Source organism: Andrographis paniculata, unplaced genomic scaffold (assembly GCF_009805555.1).
Source record: "Andrographis paniculata isolate CXL003 unplaced genomic scaffold, ASM980555v1 Contig17END, whole genome shotgun sequence".
NCBI lineage: Eukaryota > Viridiplantae > Streptophyta > Magnoliopsida > Lamiales > Acanthaceae > Andrographis > Andrographis paniculata.
In genome coordinates, this window is record NW_026137457.1 from 550,907 (window position 1) to 569,275 (window position 18,369).

Genomic DNA, 18,369 nt, shown 5'->3' on the forward strand with positions numbered 1-18,369 from the left:
TTTTCGACAGTCAAGGTACGCCCGTTTACTGATTTCATATTAGACTAGAACTATAGTAATGTCTAAATTCTAATATCACAAAGAATTTATTAGTCTAACTTAATTCGATATAACAATTACATATGCGGACCTGGTTATCCTAGTGGTGTTTGTCCTAGTTGTTACTTAAACCAAATTAAAGCGCAATTACAGACATCTAATTTAATTTAGCAATTAATCTTTAATATAATTGAAATACCTAGCCACAATATCCAACTAAATCAAAGATTATTAAACATTAAAATCAGATATCCAGAAATACTTAGAAACCAAAAAATAAAATCAAAAGAGAGTCAAACTTCACAGTTCCATACCAAGATGTTTTTTTCACTCCTAAACTAGATTGATAATGACGCTTCTCATCTTTTTTCTTTTATATCTTCACTCCCATTATGGCAATCACTCATGAACATATTATTTATTCATGCCAAATAAATAAAATGCATAACATCATGAACCTAAAGTAGTTCTCTCTAGCACAGGGTTCAAATCGGAGAAGGCTTAATAAAAAAAATGGTATAGGGCTAAAAGACAGTTTAATATAGGAAGAAATAGGTTTAAAAAGCTCAAATGGGCTAACTAGAGTAAACATACTGGATTAGGTGATAAAAAGGTTCAATATGGTTACCTAATGCCCTTATCATCTTCAAATTGCAAAACTCGGTAATTGCAAGCTCAACATGCATAGTTTTAAGTCTCATCTAATTGAGCACTACATATCACACAAGAAGAAATTTTCAAAAGCTTAACTATTACGTAAGCTTATTTTCTAATATAAACTTTTGGAATATAGGCTCAAATTCTCTGAGGGTTTAAATATCAATCAGGCTCAACATATTTCATATCCAATATCATCAATCATGTCAAACTAACCTATAACATAAAATCATATTTAACTCACTTCAAACTAATCTAAAAAACATACAAAAGAAAAAAAAAATTAGGCGTAAAAAAATAGCACCAAGCCAAAAAAACCAAAAATTGCATAATATTGGCCCAACACCTAAATCAAACATTCCATAATGTAACGAAAAGAAAAAAAATGAGAGAAACTCCCCTATAGTCCATAGGGGGTGGCACGAAAGCATGCTTTTTCATGTTCTTGGTAACACTTGTAGATATGTAGCTCTTGCATCACCTTTAAAGGAGGCTTAAGGTGTCCCAGGAATACTTAAAAAGACAATAGCCAACACAGACAAACTATCCCAAGAAAATAGTCTAGTTAAATGTCCCTTTTCTTAATGCACAATCAAAGAATCGAAGTGTCACATAGCCAAAATTCATATAAAGCTTTCGAAACACTGATAATTAAGATTCCAACAAAGAGGAAGTGAAAAATGCCAAATCAAAACAAGATAGCACACAAATTAACTATAATTGAAACAATGCAATGCCTAGCTGTCCATATTCATCGAATAGCAAGATCAAGCACTAAACACTCAAATGCAGAGTTTCAATCTCAATTCCAGAATATCAATAGCTCGACCTCAACAAATTATCCCAAAGATTGAAAGTATTAGAATGGAAAAATATTACCCAATCGAAGGATTAAGGACAAGGGCGGTGGTCGTCGGCGGTTGCTGGACTCGGACCGGAGGAGAGTGCTATGGCGACGGCGGCAGGACAACGCGGTCGGGCGCGACTGGACGCGGGCGGAGCTGCGGCGTACACGGCGGAGAGACAGTGGAGGCGGAGGGCTGACGGACGCTGCTGGTGGAGAATCGCGGCGGCCCGGTGCGCGCGCTTCGGACGGGGCGAGGAAGATAAAGAGAGAAGAAGAAGAAGAGGGCGAAGGCCAGCGGCGGCTTTGGACGCCCGGTCGGAGGCGCTGGGCGGAAGGCAGGATGGTGGCGCGACGACGTGGAGGATGAACGGCGGGCGGTGGATGGTGGAAGCGCAGACCGGAGAGAGAGCGGCGGTGATGGTGTTGGGGCGTTCCCGCGGTAGAGAATTAGGGATTGTTCTTTTTTATACACGAAATATTAATTATATAATATAAATTTATTATTTTTATATTTTATATTTATTATTTTTATATTTTTTTATACATTTAAATATACGTAATTCTTTATAAATAACATCACAAATGTATTTCTTTAAACCATTTTAAAAAACAAACACATCCTTAATTTTTAAAACTAAAATTTGAGAGTTGAAAAGATATGCAAAATGGTTCTCCCCTAGAGCGCTGGTCATTTTTTTACCGGCAATTATTCATTATATTATTATTTTATTTATTATGCCATAAAATTTCATTGAGCAAACAAATAATTTGTTTGTAGATGATTAAAAAAAAAAAAAAAAACATATTATATTCATCTATAAAAGAATATATACTGTATACCACCTAATCCAATCGAACTATTGGCAAGCTTGAGTTGAATCAAGTCATTGACTCACCAACAATATAATTTGTTTAACAATTCTATATAGGTGTTGATCTTATTTTTACATTTTGCCAAAAAAACATGAGTTAGCATAGAGAAATGAAACTTTCTATTGATATTAGGAAGTCCATGGTTAATCCTTCTATCATTAAAGAAACATAAATAGCTCTTGAATAAATATAGCAGTGATTGTTGATTTTTACAAAATATATTTTTATCTCCAATATATAGATAATTTATACTTGTCGTTTAAATTCGATAAATGATAAATATTTGATACTATAATGAGTGAAAACTTCCGATTGAACTTCATCAAGATGGATCATATGTACATCTTACCTTGCTCATTTGATATCTACTTCTCAATTTGTAACTTAAACGGTTGTACACAGTACAAAAGTTAGCCAATACAACTAAAAAATATTAACATTGTCATAGATATATGTTTTTTTTTTTTTTTTATAAAATACTAGTATATAACAATAATTTTAAAATGTAAAATTATGAATTTTATTTGAATTTTAGAATTATATGTATTTAGATAAATGATAGTATGTTTTTACAATGATAATGTAATTAAAATTTATTAGATTTGTTATAATGTGAAAAAAAAAAAAGATTGATTTTGCCTCCGTCTCATTGAAAGGGTGTTATTTGCTCTTTGCACATAAATTTTTAAATATTAGTATTATATTGGATTACAGTAAAAAAAAAAACAAAAATATCCATAGTATAGTATAATATAAAAATAATGAAAATTGACATTTGTGTAATATATTGTAAATTGAAAGAGTATTTATTATGTTAAATAGATAGTATAATTACTAAATTAGGAAATGATAACGGACGAAAATGAAAAATGGTAACCAATGGGACGAAGAAGTATAATGAATTAATAAATGAATAAATTAAATATTGAATTAAAACACATAAAGGTAAGTTGTAAGTGCAGGTTGAGGGTTTTGCCATTGAACTATATTTTTATTTTCAAAAAATAATATTTGGTATGTTTCACAAAAAAGAAAAATAAAAATGGCATTTTTTGTTTAAAAAATAATATTCTCCCAGTCCTGTAAAAAGATTGTCGTTTACTTTTTACAAGTAGATTTTTGAATATTAATAGTATTATATTGGGTTGTAGTTAAAAAGACAAAAATATACTTATTAGTATTGTATAATATAAAAATAATGACACATGTGTAATATAGTTTAAGTTGAAATGATATTTATTATGTTATAGTAGTACAATTAGTAAATTATAAAATTGTAACATTATTTTGGGACGGACAAAAAATAAAAGATGACAATCTTTCAATGAAAACTGAAGAACTATTTTTTTTTTCTAACTTTTTAAATTATATTACATATTTAATATAATAAATATCCTTATAAATTTTCAACTTTCGTATAAAAAAAAATAAAGGATGTTTGACAAAGAACTTTTTAATAACTTATTGAACAATTTGGTAAATTAGCTTTTCGGAATAGTTTTTTTTCACCCAGGAAACTAAATTCTAAAAAGCTAATTTACCCGGCGCTTTGAAATAGATTTTTCAGTTTAATTTTTTTTATTCATTATTTGATTTTAAAAATTTATTATGTATTTTATACAAATAAATATATTAGTTATTTATTAATTATATTATAATATTTTATTATATTATAATTTTACTTTTATATTTAAAATAATTAATTTTTATATATAAAATATACTCCCACCGTCCCCGTGTCTTCTACACTGTAGACACGGTATTTTAAGAGGGATGTAATTAGCAAATAATTAAGAATGTATTAGTAAAAATAATTATTCTGATTAAGATAACTAATTAGTTTAATTAAAATTAAAAAAATAAAATTTAAAAATTTAAAATAAAATTAAAGTGTGTAATCATTTTAATAACATAGTATATGGAAGGGACAAAAACGACAATAAGGACATGATATCCGGGATGAAGGGAGTATAAATTTATTAAAATCAACCCAAAAGTCGTACCACCCTTACCTAACTATCAATTTTTTTTTATGACAAAAACCTGTGGTTCACGGTTTGGAAGAAATAACCGATTTCGGTCTAGGTTAGATAGCTAGAAACCGGAGAACCGGCGCCGGTTCGGAACCGATTGGGCAAGTCTGTATATATATTTGTGTGCGTGCCTGAGTGGTCTTATGCATTCTTGTTTTTGTGCATCGACGAGAGGAAATCAGCTGGCGACCGTAAAAAGGGTTTGTTCGTTCGTGGTCTAGGGCTTTTGGTTTTCGATTTAATGAAGAAATGGGGCTGGAGAAACGATGGATGATTCGGGGCCATTTTTGAAGCTCGACAGGAGGGAGGGTATTTTACTTAATTTTAGCTTGATTCCTTCCTTCTAGGGTTTTACTTTTCCTACCTGTTTCCGCACTCGCATCGCCATGGCTGGGAAGAATGTGATCTCTGACGACGAAGGTATGAATAGTTGTGATTTTCCCTTCTTTTGTTTGGTCAAAATATATTTGTACATGATAAATTATTCTAATTCGTCCGAAGCTTTTTTGATTCTATCAATATTGGCTGGTATTCATTTTTGGGTTTCTTTAAAAATTCTCAGATGAGATTGGTGTTGACGAAGAGGAGAGAGATGAAGAGCCTTACGGAGATCAAGCTGATGAACGCGAGGACGAAGAGGATGAAGAAGAAGAAGACGGTAAGAAGCATTTTCTGGTCTGTCCTTCATTTTCTTTTGAAGATATATGAATGTATGAGCTTTCGGTTTTGATTTGTTTGATATCTTTTGTGCTTTAGTGATGTTAGGCTTTCTTGCGTGTCGGAAAAATTCTTTCTGGAAGGAATCGTTTATTTGTTTTTTTGCTAGCCAGAATCAAAGGGTTTTGAATTTATGATTCACATTTGATTTAATAATTCTGCTGGGAGCATAGTTTTTTAGGATTGGGTTGCTTTGATGTGTTATGCTCCTGTTCCCCTCCAGATAGAGTTATTTGGTTACTTTAATTAGTAAATTTCATTAAGGAAACTTTCAAATCTTAGGTAGAATTCGGTAACTCAGATCAATTTTGGTTTGGTTGTTGTGACATGCTGACATTTTATTTATTTTAAGTTCATTGTTGTTCATTGATTGATGGAGTTTATATTGAACACTGGAACAGAGGAAGGGCAGGACGAATATGAAAAAGATGGATTCATAGTGGATGATGTCGAGGAAGAAGAGGAAGAGGAGGAAGAGGATAGAGTTGACAGTGATGAGGAGAGGCAAAAGAAAAAGAAAAGGAAAAAGAGGTGTGTACCATCTTCTGTCTGTTTGTAAAAGTTTATGTCAATAAACCTTACCTAGATAGAGTAAAATGTGTTCAAATTACTATACATTTCTCTAATCATAGGGAGTCAGAAAGGAACTATGTTCTTGACGAGGATGACTATGAACTCCTCCAGGAAAGCAATATCTCTGTGCATCGCCCGAAGTTGGTATGTTTCCATTTACTCATCTCTGCATATATTTTACTTATTTATCCGTTCGCTTGCTATGATTAGTGTTGTTTATGGGTGACTATTAACCTTGATTGTTTGTCCTCAGGAAAGTAAGAAATTTAAGCGTCTAAAAAAGGCTCGAAGGGATGCAGAAGAAGGCTCCTCTGGATTTTCTGATGAAGAGGAGTTTGATGGTAGTGGTAAAGGTGGGCGGACAGCTGAGGAGAAGCTTAAGCGCAGCTTGTTTGGAGATGATGATGGTAATTTTTTTTGAAACTATCTTGTTCCATGGGAGCTTGGAACAATTATTTACTCTTACTGATCACGGGTTTCTGTGAAAATTACAGGACAACCTCTCGAAGATATTGCTGAGGAGGATGAACCTCTGGAGGAAGAGGATGCTGACATTGGGGAGGAGGATGAGATGGCAGATTTTATTGTTGATGAAGAGGAAGTTGATGAAAATGGGGCTCCTTTGAGGTATACGTTACGCCTGTCACAATCTGTTGATGTGGCACGTAATTGATATATAAATTTACGAGTATAAATGGACATACCTTTGTGCAGGAGGAAGAAAGTCAAGAAGAGCAGGCAGCGACCAGGAATTTCTTCATCTGCCCTTCAGGAAGCCCATGAAATATTTGGTGACGTTGACAAACTTTTGGACAGTAGGAAGTCGGGATTCAGGGATAGGTTTGGTGAAGTTGGTGAGAGGAGCCTTGAGGATCAGTTTGACCCCAGCATACTTTCTGAGAAATATATGACTGGAAAAGATGATCAGATTAGAGAGATTGACGTCCCTGAAAGGATGCAGGTTTATTAAGAATCTTTCGTAATATTTGTTGTTATGTGTGTGGAGATCTTAGTTTTTTTATTTGATTTTTTTCTTCTGTAGTTATCTGAAGAAAGTACTGGTCCCCCTCCAACGGATGAGCTTAGTAACAAGATGGAGACAGAATGGATATATAATCAGCTTGTGAATGGCATGGTACCATTTTATAACAAGAGTAGTTCGACGAATGAGGAAGTAGATGATGAACTGAAGAGACATCTTGCTAGATTTCTGGAGTTAATGCATGTTCAAAAGCTAGATGTATGTGTTTTCCTCTATTTTTTGTGCTTATTACCACTGTCAGAATATCATCCTTTTCTATTCATTTCTTCAACGTTTTGTCTGTAATGTAGGTTCCATTCATAGCTATGTATCGAAAAGAGGAGATTTTGAGCCTATTAAAGGATCCAAATGAGCCTGAAGCTGATATTGATAATGATCCTAACCAGAAACCTCCTCTGAAGTGGCACAAGGTGGGTTTTGACAGTCTTAATATCAAACCATGCCTCAACTTTTAATATTATACTTATTAGTATAATTTTTATTATTGAATTTATTTTGATGGAAGTTGCTATACTTAGAAAGCTCCTTTATAATTTACTGAGGAGAATATGTTTGTCTCAAATTGCAGGAAAATTTGGCTTTGAAACTTTTAACTTAAAACTCAACTGACTGTTGTGATGCAGGTGCTTTGGTCAATTCAGGACTTGGATCACAAGTGGCTTCTTCTTCAAAAAAGAAAGAGTGCACTCCAGTCATACTACAATAAGCGGTTTGAAGAAGAGACTCGGAGAGTATACGATGAAACACGCCTAGATTTAAATAAAATGCTTTTTGAGTCAATAACTAAGTCGCTTAAAACTGCCGATTCAGAAAGGGAGGTTGATGATGTAGACTCCAAGTTTAATTTACACTTCCCCCCTGGTGAAGTTGTTCTGGATGAGGGACAATTTAAGAGGCCAAAGAGGAGATCACATTACAGTGTTTGCTCTAAATCTGGACTATGGGAGGTTGCAAGCAAATTTGGCTATAGCTCAGAGCAATTTGGTTTGCAGATTTCCCTGGAGAAAATGGTGGGTGTAGTGTTATTTTTTGTTGCACTTGTTAGGTGTGGTTTCAGTTTATTTACTTCTTATTATATATATATGTATGTATTTTCTGTAGAGGATGGATGAATTGGAGGATGCGAAGGAAACACCAGAGGAGATGGCAGCTAATTTCACCTGTAAAATGTTTGAGACACCCCAAGCTGTGTTGAAAGGTGCAAGGCACATGGTATGTGCAGTTGCAGTTTGATTTGTTCTTGTGAACTGAATAATTTTGAGATATTGTCTGATTTTTTATGCTAATATCCAGGCCGCTGTTGAAATCAGTTGTGAACCAATTGTCCGTAAGCATGTCCGCAGTATCTTTGTGGATAATGCTGTAGTGTCAACTAGTCCTACGCAAGATGGCAATACAGCTATTGATTCTTTCCACCAGTTTGCTGGAATTAAGTGGTTGCGTGACAAGCCGCTCAACCGATTTGATGATGCTCAATGGCTTTTGATTCAGAAAGCTGAAGAAGATAAGCTTTTGAAAGTTACTATCAAGTTACCCGAAGTTGTCCTTGAAAAGCTGATAAGTGATTCGCATGACTATTATCTGAGTGATGGTGTTAGTAAATCTGCTCAGCTGTGGAACGAGCAGAGAAAGCTCATAATTCATGACGCCTTTCACAATTTGCTTCTGCCTTCCATGGAAAAGGAGGCTAGATCTCTACTGACCAGTCGGGCAAAAGCCTGGTTACACTGGGAATATGGAAAGTTATTGTGGGACAAAGTGTCTGTTGCTCCATATCAGTGCAAAGAAAGTGATATTAGCTCAGATGAGGAAGCTGCCCCGAGGGTTATGGCTTGTTGCTGGGGACCAGGGAAGCCTGCTACTACTTTTGTGATGTTGGATTCAGCTGGAGAGGTTATTGATGTACTGCATGCTGGTAACCTGAGTCTTCGTGGGCAAAGTGTTAATGAACAGCAACGTAAGAAAAATGATCAACAGCGAGTGCAGAAGTTTATGATGGATCACCAACCCCAAGTTGTGGCACTAGGTGCAGCTAATTTGTCCTGTACCAAATTAAAGAATGATATTTACGAGGTAAATACAAGAAGTGTTTTCTCATTGTTTGGAGTTCTTTGTTGAGTGAGAAGTCGTGTGCCGTTATATATAATATTTTACCTCATGTATCATCAGATTATCTTCAAGATGGTGGAAGATAACCCCAGGGACGTCGGTCAAGAGATGGACAATATGAATATTGTCTTTGGTGACGAGTCTCTTCCGCATTTGTATGAGAATTCTCGCATATCAGTCGATCAACTTCCTTCTCAAGAAGGTAATTCCAGAATTCTACTTCATTACCTTATTTCTCTGTGGTATACTGTTTTTTGTGGTTGTTTATTCTTCATACCTTCCTGTCCTTGGACATTTAATGTATTTGATTGGGAATTTACATGTATCCTTGTCTGTTATAGGGATTATTAGGCGCGCTGTTGGTATTGGGCGTTATCTTCAGAATCCATTAACCATGGTGGCCACATTATGTGGTCCGGGTAGGGAGATATTGTCTTGGAAACTCAGTCCCTTGGAGAATTTTCTTACTCCTGATGAGAAGTATAGCATGATCGAGCAAGTTATGGTGGATGTTACAAATCAGGTCGGTCTTGATTTGAACTTGGCTTCTAGCCATGAATGGCTATTTGCTCCTCTGCAATTTATCTCTGGGCTTGGACCCCGAAAAGCAGCTTCTTTGCAAAGGTCCTTGGTAAGAGCAGGAGCCATATTCACTAGGAAAGATCTTTTGACGTCTCATGGTCTTGGTAAAAAGGTCTTTATTAATGCTGTTGGATTCCTTCGAGTTCGACGCAGTGGTCTTACATCTAGTAGCAGTCAGTTTATAGATTTGTTGGATGACACTCGAATACATCCAGAGTCTTACAGCCTTGCACAAGATCTGGCCAAGGATATTTATCGGGAAGATGGCAATGATGATGCAAACGATGATGATGATGTACTGGAAATGGCTATAGAGCATGTCAGGGAGAAGCCTCATTTATTGAGAGCTGTCGATGTTCAAGAATATGCTGAACAGAAGAGCCGCTTGAACAAAAAACAAACCCTTAATGATATCAGGCTGGAGTTGATTGAAGGCTTCCAAGATCGGCGTAGACCATACGAACCCCGAAGTCAAGATGATGAGTTTTACTTGCTATCCGGGGAGTCCGAAGAAACACTATCTGAAGGAAGAATTGTGCAAGCTACCGTTCAAAGAGTGCAAGAGAATAGGGCATTTTGTCTTCTTGAGTCTGGATTGAAAGGCGTGCTCGCCAAGGAAGATTATACGGATGAGTGGAGGGATATTAACGATTTAACCGAGAAACTCCGTGAAGGAGAAATTTTAAGTTGCAGAATCAAATCTATTCAGATGAATCGGTATCAGGTGTTCTTGACTTGTAGAGAGAGTGAAATGAGGGGTAATCGTTTCCAGACTAATCGGAACTTGGATCCTTACTATCATGAAGATCGCACCGCCCCACAGTCTCAACAAGAAAAAAGTCGTAAAGAGAAGGAGCTTGCAAAGAAGCATTTTAAGCCGAGGATGATTGTTCACCCTCGCTTCCAAAACATAACAGCTGATGCAGCAATTGAGGTTTGTTGCACATTACTATTCTCCATTTTCCTATGATTCGCCTCTATATTTTGCTATCGAATAAATACAGGAATCACGGTTAATTTTCTGGTATGTGTTGGAACAGTTTTTGGCTGAGAAAGATCCTGGCGAAAGTGTCATTCGCCCTAGTTCCCGTGGACCTTCGTATTTGACCTTGACACTGAAAGTTTACGATGGGGTATATGCCAACAAGGACATTATCGAAGGTGGAAAGGAACACAAGGATATTACTAGTTTACTTCGAATTGGGAAGACACTTAAAATTGGGGACGATACATTTGAAGATCTCGACGAGGTATGGTATTCGAGCTATTTTGCTTAAAGACGCGACTTTGTCACTGCTTAATTGACTACGACTAATCATTCCACGTCCTTCTAGGTAATGGATCGTTATGTGGATCCGTTGGTAGCCCATTTGAAAGTAATGCTTAACTACCGCAAATTTAGGCGAGGCACTAAAACTGAAGTTGACGAGCTCCTTCGAATCGAGAAGGCTGAGAATCCGATGAGGATTGTCTATGGCTTCGGAATATCCCACGAACATCCCGGAACTTTCATCCTGACGTACATACGCAGTTCTAATCCACATCACGAGTACATCGGCCTCTATCCGAAAGGATTCAAGTTCCGGAAACGAATGTTCGAGGACATTGACCGTCTAGTGGCTTATTTCCAGAGGCATATCGACGATCCTCATGATTCTGCACCGTCAATTCGCTCGGTTGCCGCTATGGTTCCTATGAGGAGTCCTGCTCCTGGTGGGGGTGGCTGGGGCGGTTCGAACAATGAAGGCGGCGGTGGCTGGCGAGGAGGTCAAGATAGAGATAGGGGTTCCGGATCTCGACCAGGTTAAACTACGCCCTCGACTCAGTTTTTTATTGCATTCGCGTAGTTGATACAAAAGTTGCCTTTTTGTTTGGCTATTATATCATATTGTTCATATTTCTACGTAAAATTTCAATTCGGTTCCAGGGAGAGGCGACTACAGAAATGGCGACGGGCCACCTAGACCATACGGTGGGCGCGGCCGGGGACGCGGGCGCGGTGGAAGGGGAGGCGACCGACAAGATTCAGATCGAGGGTCGAGGAAGTGGGACAATAAAGATGACAACAGCAACAACGATGGATGGGGAAGCTTTCCTGGAGCCAAAGTCGATAACTCCCCCGGTCGGGATGCATTTGGTGGTAGCTGGGGAGGAGGCGACGGCGGCAGCAATGCTGGGGATGGCGGCGGCAGTGGTTGGGGTTCCTGGGGGCAGGCCGGCGGCGGCGGTGGTTCCAGTAATGCCGGTGGTGGTGCGGATGGTGGTGGTAGTTCTGGGTGGGGCGGTGGTAGCAAAAAGAGCTCCGAAGACGGCGGCGGCGGCGGCAGTTGGGGCGGCGGCGGCGGCGGCTGGTCGTAAAACATTTATTTACTTTATGCAATTGCAATTTTCTTATGCTCTACAGATGCTGCTGCTGCTTTCCTTTTGCTTTGTAATGTCTTATTATCTCTACAAACATACCTTTTGAATTTGTGTTGCAATGTTGGACAAGTAATTCCTAGAATTTATCACTACTTTTTGCTAACAAGTAATTCCTTAATATCAATATCAAAGTCGAATATTTTTCTTCGATTTGATTAAACAATATTTGCCAAAATAGCAAAATTTGGGATGAAATCAAACAACAATAATCAACATGTTATTATCCAAACATAAAAACATTATGACAGAAATAATCTAAAACCATATGAAGATTAGTTAGTATTCAAAGGGCCAAAATGAGTTCTCCCTATACTGATCACCCTCATGGTAGGACACTGTCTCCGGTTCATCCGTATCACTCTGCCGTCGCGGACTCGCCCGAGTCGAACGGAACAGCCATCGAAACGACCACCGCCGCCACCTCATTGTCGCCCTGTTCCGATCGCTTGAGTTTCCACTGTTTTTTCGACGGCTACTCAGCTCGTGCCGGCAGACGGGGCACGAGCTGCGTTGCTCGAGCCACGGAACGATACATTCCGAATGATACAAATGCTTACACGGAAGCTTCTTGACCCGGGAGCCGAGCTCGAACTTCTCCTTACAAACGGCGCACGTCGTATCGGCGCGAACGTGCTTCTTCCCGATCTTGACGACCGGCAATGCGTCGATTGACGATCTCGACGCTGCCCCGGGAGGAGCCCCGTTTTGCGTGTCGCGGGTGACGTGATCGAAGAACTCTTCAACGCCGGGGCCTATAAAATAATCGCCGCCGTTTTCGCGCCTGAATCCGAGAGATTCATTGAGGAACTCCAATAGTCCGCCTCTCCCCGGCAATCTTGTTTCCGGCGAAATGTCGCCGGTGAAGACGAGGAATGAGTTCCACGAACCGCCGTTTGGACGGCTCGGCTCGGACAACCTTGTGTTGTTGGTTCTTACAGTCATTTGCTCCCTTAGGAAATTCGATACGGCCTCCATGAACCTCGGCCGGTGCACCGGCTCTGGCGAGTTTCCGGCGACCTGTTCTTCGAGTTCTTGTATGAAACCTCCATTGCAGTTTGGACAAACTGTGGTTTGTGTCTGGAGATTTATTGTGTCTGAACATCTGTAGCACCAATGAGTTCTTCCATGGCTTGACATCTCCCTCCTAATCCCCTCTCTCTCTCTCTATATATTTATATATGTCCTAATCTCTCTCTATATATCTCTAAACCTTTGCAAACACAGAAACATCAAAAGATCAGTGCAAACATCGAAAGAATCAACAAATTAGGCATTACATTTTGGGAATTTCTTTTCTTTATGGGGTTGTCTTAAATCAAGAACACAAACTCAACAATTATTTGGGAAAATGATTTTTTTGTCAAAATCAATGAGAAATCGAAGCAATTAACTGAGGAAAAAACAAAATGAAGATTCAAGAAAGTGCAAAATCAATCAATTTCCGATCAAGAATTCACAAATCAAAAGCACACCCAAGAACAAATCCAGGCATACCAAGCTGCTCACAAGAACAGATCAATCAAAGATTCCTATTAAAAAAAATATACAAGAGGGGTTCATCATCATCCACATATACATTTACAATTACATACCTTTGATCCAGAAACCAAATCGAGGGTAATTGGAGAGAGGAGATCCATAGCTATGGAGATTCTACAAACACAATGACGGCACGGTTAATTAAATTCAATCATATCTACATCTATCCATCTGCATTATTGATTTAATTAATCAATTAAATGTAAAGGTAGAGAAAGAGAAGAGAATATAGAAAAATAGGAAAAGGGGATTTGTCGAGATGGGAGATATGTGGGAAAAAGCCTGCAAAAGTGTGAGTGAGTGAAAGTGTGTGTGTGTGTGTGTGAGAGTTAGCAAACAAGAAACAGTGGTTTTTAGTTAAGAAATAACTGATGATATGATATGATATAAAAATGGAGTCTTTAATTTTATCGAGGGAGTTTGTTGTGGGCTGCTGCTGCGGGTGCACGTGCTTCCACTTCCATCAAATGGGCTTCTTCTTTCTTTACTTTCTTCCAAATTTCTACCATGGAAGAGTATATTATATTATATACGGTTAGCTATTTGGATTTGACATGAATTTTGATGTAAAAATAAAATAAAATTGATTAACAATGATAAAAAAATAATACTCACTTAATAGTGATATTTGAGATGAGAGATGAGATGAGAATTAATGAATAATAATATTAAGTATTTTTAAAAAATAAAAACGAGTATGACATTTTTACTAAAAGAAGATAAATGTCTGGAAAGTATATATAATCACAGAGCATGTATATCTCTTTTGAAAAGTGACCATTTCATAACATTGGATGGAATTGAGATATTGTTTTCAATTCCGATTTAATTTTAGGATAGAACTATGAGACTTTAATTGCATTGAAGATCGTTTTTTTGGAATTTTGATTTTAATTTTTTTAGCATGTAATAATAGTAATTTTCTATATAAAAAAATATTATTTTTTAAAATTAAATTAAATTACTATTCAAAAATAAAACAAAATATCTAAAAGAACACCCGTGTTTATTCGAAGATTTTGAACTGAAATTTTGAATGATAAATATTACATTAAATACACTATGTATATATATTTTTTGCATTATTTTTTCTATTTTCTTTTTAAAAATCATTATATCACATGCTAATTTTTTACTATTTTCAAATTTTCAAAACCCCTCTCGTGTAATCTTATTTTGGGATGGAATTTGGACAAGATTTCTGTTGCATAGTGTCCCATGACCACAACCTTTTCCAGAGATGGATTTTCAAGAACTTCACAGCAGTTTTGACCTTAATTTTTTTGGGTACAAAATGGATAAGATCGACACAAAACATACAATAATACTTTAAACATAGTTTTTGGGCAACTGAAAGAACAGCCAAAATCTGCGGCGAATCAACAAGAAATTACAGCACAAAGAATGCAAAAAAAAATCAATCATGTTTTGTCCATTTTCAGACATGTAAATAATCCAAACAAAACTCAGCACATGAAGCAAGAAAAAATAGCCAAAAAAGTCCCAATTCAAGTCATAGGAAATTCAGCTCTCCCACATCAAAGTTTCATCTTATCACAAAAAAATATTTTCCATCATCAATCCAATCCAATCAAATCAAATTAAACCAGAAACCCAAAGCTTCTTGCTTGTTTTTATTACCCTAATTGAATATTTGCATAGAAACATGACAAACTTTGCACTTACCAACACAAAGGAGAAACAAGTTTCCAAACTTGTCCTCTTCACAATATGTCCAATTTGTTAAAAAGATGAGCATAGAGACCAACAAGAAAAATTTTAAATAAAAAACAAAAACCCTCCAATAAATATCAACATGCATCTATTTTAGAGGGTAATTCACTTCCTTCATGTAGTATATACATAGTTTTTTCGATCAAGAAAGCTCGGTATAGCGGCGGTAACATAATTTACATAGTTTTTTCAAGCAAGAAAGGACGGTAGAGTGGCGTGCTAACTTTTTTTTTTTTTATTTTTTATTTTTATGCTTAAAGGGAAAATGTCGACAAACTCGCATAGAGTGCTAATTGTCCAAGACGCTTCGAGGAAGCTTTGTTTTAGTTCTATGAGGGGTTTCCTAAGTGAATTTGTACTCATTCAAGGCGACGTAATAAGAGTTCTCGGCATCATCCAGGCATTTACTAGAAATGGATGCAGCTCGTGGATTGGTACGAAATTTTAATTTGCCTACGAGTTCAGCTTTTTCAAATTTTGTAACTAATGATGTATATTTCTATAAATTTAAATTTTTAAATGAGATGATTATTTATCATAACAACAGAGTAAATATTTATTTAACAATACCCATGTTTATGTTAAATTTTGTAGAAGATAAAACTAAGTTGCATTCGAGCGCGACGATCAACAAGCACAAGGAAGACATCGAGGAAGAAGTTCACAAGACGCGACAAAGATACTTAACTTGTCAAGGATACAAAGAAATGATCAAGATTGCATCATCACTAAAGGTGAATATATATATATTTGGACAATCTTTGATCATTCTTTCCTCCGATCCTAATTTATAATAACTCATCCGACGATCAACTTCCAACACGCGCGCGAAAAGATTGAATTCGACGTAGCAGTGGAAGCAGGCTTGCTAAAGGAAGTTGCCGTAACTTACGCAAAGAACTTTCAGGCCACCGACGTAATTCTATACAGGTACTTCCAACATTTCTTTACTACTTTTATCGAAAAAAAAAACACTAATCCTCTGTAAAAACACAATCTCTTTGACAGGCAATCGAAGAATGACGTCAAGTATTTCACACAGAACCTGTCCTGCGGCATATACAGAGTGAAATCCAACAGCATCAAGATCATAAGCCGACCTCAGGCAGATGAGGTCGGCACAGATCCTCCATTGGAGAGCTCGACAAATTCCGAACTTAGTAAGGCGACAACGCCCCTATATATACATTTCCATTTTTTTTTCGTAATCCTAACTTTTTCGCGCGCAGGTGGACAGAGAAGGTCTACCTTAGCTGATCCGGGGTGTTCGATCTGCAAGAACAAAAGGCCACGGATTGGGAATCGAAGAAAATTCAGTTATGCAGAGCTGCAGCTTGCAACAAATGGATTTTGCCCTCAAAACTTGGTGCCTGATCATGGAAGGAAGATCTATCTTAGCTTGTTGAATGATCAAAGCAAAGCTGTAGTTAGAGAGAGCCCTTCAACAGCAATCAAAGAAGAACAGTTCAAAAGGGAGCTTAAGATCCTCGAAAACGTTGGCCACAAAAACGTCGCCTTGCTCATAGGATCGTGCTCGGATGGACCACACCGGTTTCTACTCTACGAATACGTCTGCAACGGTTCGCTCAACAAGCTTCTATCAGGTAAGAATCGAGCATTCAAAACTTGCATGGATTTATAGTGATAAGAATCGACTATAAGCATTCTAATTCTTCGATTACTGAAGAAAAAAGTCGCGGGTTAACGTGGGAAAGACGCATAATTATAGCACATGGAGTCGCCAACGGGTTGGCGTATTTACACGGAGAAAGAATCTACGGAAGCATGAAGCCGAGCAACATCCTAATCACGCACGACTATCATCCGTTGGTAAGACTCGTTTCAAGCCATCTAAATATGACTACGTCGTTTGTTTACGCCTTTGTAAAATTTGTCCCGTCCCGGATCAGATTTCTTATTACGGGCTGAGTATGAATCAATACGAAGCCTTGGGACAATCGTCGGACACAACAACCGTAAGGACGTTTGAATATCTAGCACCCGAATATCAAGAAACCGGGATAGACTTGAGTAAAGCCGACGTGTATTCTTTCGGGGTCGTGCTTTTGGAGCTAATGACCGGGAGAAAGACATTGCAAGACACGAATGGGCAGAGCTTCCTTCGATGGGTAAGTTTTAAGACATCGAAAGCTATTAAAATTTAATTTTTTTTAGATGAAATGATCATTTAATAGTCTGTATGCTGTAGGCGAGACCACTTTTAAAGAAGAAGAAATACATGGAGCTGATAGATCCTGAGGTTCAAGACGGCGTCGATATTTTTCAACTGTATTGGCTCGTTCGTATTGCGTACAAATGCCTAAGTTACGAGCCGAGGAGTAGATACCCAATGAGTAAGGTAAGTTAGCGCAATGATGCGATGCATTTGATAAAGATCTGTTGTTGATCGTGATAAACTTTCTCCTTTCTCATTTGGACATAGGTTGTAGAGGCTCTATCGGGCGTTATTAATCGTTCGGGTGTCAAAGACTTCTCGCCTACCGGGTCTGAGTGGTGACTACAATATAACTACAAAGTAGAGACGAGACATATTTTGTGGGAACCCGCCGTTGCTGCTTTGGAGGCTATATATATTTCTTTCATGATGTAAGAATTATAGGAATACTAAACTTTTCATCCCTTCCCCAAATTAAACTTACATTTTTATTTTTTATCGAATGATACACCAATATGGCCGTGAATCACGTGATTGAAGTTACTACTATATTATTGATATTGTTATTGAGATTTTTTAATTATTTTATTACATTATATTAAATGTCATGTAAAAAAAATACCCCCTCCGTCCCAAATACCATGTCCACGTTGTCGTTTCTGTTCGTCCACTTACCATGTCACTTTCTTTTTTTAAAAATGATTACACATTTTAATCTCATTTTAAATTTTTAAATTTTATTTTTTTTAAATTTTAATTAAACTAATTAACTATTTTAATCTTAATTTATAATTATTTATATTATAAGATAATTATTTTCACTATATCCTATATACTTGTAATTCCTATGCCCTATTATGGTGGCCAACTCATCCTAATTTTTTTATGCACTCTCCTCTTCAAACCCATATATGCATTGCTCCATCTCACTGCACTCCCACAGGACAATCTCAAAAAAAATTGAAAAGAAGAATAGTAAGTAAAGAGAAAAGAAAATGACAAACTGGGGCACGAGTCGGCACTGTAC

General features: G+C 37.1%; 3 protein-coding genes across 4 annotated transcripts; 2 read left to right on the forward strand and 1 right to left on the reverse strand.

The window, feature by feature from the left end:
* The first annotated feature begins 4,584 nt into the window (after positions 1–4,584).
* Positions 4,585–11,940, forward strand: LOC127265374 (transcription elongation factor SPT6 homolog). The gene is made up of 17 exons (XM_051295147.1): positions 4,585–4,869; positions 5,012–5,107; positions 5,568–5,697; positions 5,799–5,883; positions 5,993–6,146; positions 6,234–6,366; positions 6,454–6,700; positions 6,782–6,979; positions 7,072–7,191; positions 7,405–7,791; positions 7,883–7,993; positions 8,075–8,854; positions 8,951–9,092; positions 9,232–10,406; positions 10,513–10,722; positions 10,807–11,275; positions 11,400–11,940. The coding sequence occupies exons 1-17, from the start codon at positions 4,836–4,838 to the stop codon at positions 11,828–11,830; spliced, it is 4,902 nt and encodes a 1,633-aa protein (XP_051151104.1). The 5' UTR covers positions 4,585–4,835; the 3' UTR covers positions 11,831–11,940.
* Positions 11,941–12,013: 73 nt separating this feature from the next.
* On the reverse strand, positions 12,014–13,763 carry LOC127265447 (probable E3 ubiquitin-protein ligase RHC1A). 2 transcript variants are annotated; one of them, XM_051295250.1, is made up of 2 exons: positions 13,486–13,763; positions 12,014–13,097 (listed from the first exon to the last, which is right to left on the reverse strand). In XM_051295250.1, the coding sequence occupies exon 2, from the start codon at positions 13,028–13,030 to the stop codon at positions 12,170–12,172; it is 861 nt and encodes a 286-aa protein (XP_051151207.1). In that variant the 5' UTR covers positions 13,031–13,097; positions 13,486–13,763; the 3' UTR covers positions 12,014–12,169. The 2 variants fall into 2 exon arrangements, with proteins under 2 accessions (XP_051151207.1, XP_051151197.1); XM_051295240.1 differs by having other exon boundaries at positions 12,014–13,103; positions 13,486–13,762.
* Positions 13,764–15,431: 1,668 nt separating this feature from the next.
* On the forward strand, positions 15,432–17,744 carry LOC127264397 (probable serine/threonine-protein kinase PBL7). Its single transcript, XM_051293904.1, has 9 exons — positions 15,432–15,600; positions 15,761–15,900; positions 16,002–16,096; positions 16,175–16,326; positions 16,396–16,770; positions 16,854–16,996; positions 17,077–17,295; positions 17,376–17,525; positions 17,610–17,744. Exons 1-9 carry the CDS (start codon positions 15,432–15,434, stop codon positions 17,682–17,684), a joined length of 1,518 nt encoding a protein of 505 aa, XP_051149861.1. The 3' UTR covers positions 17,685–17,744.
* The last annotated feature ends 625 nt before the right edge of the window (positions 17,745–18,369 follow it).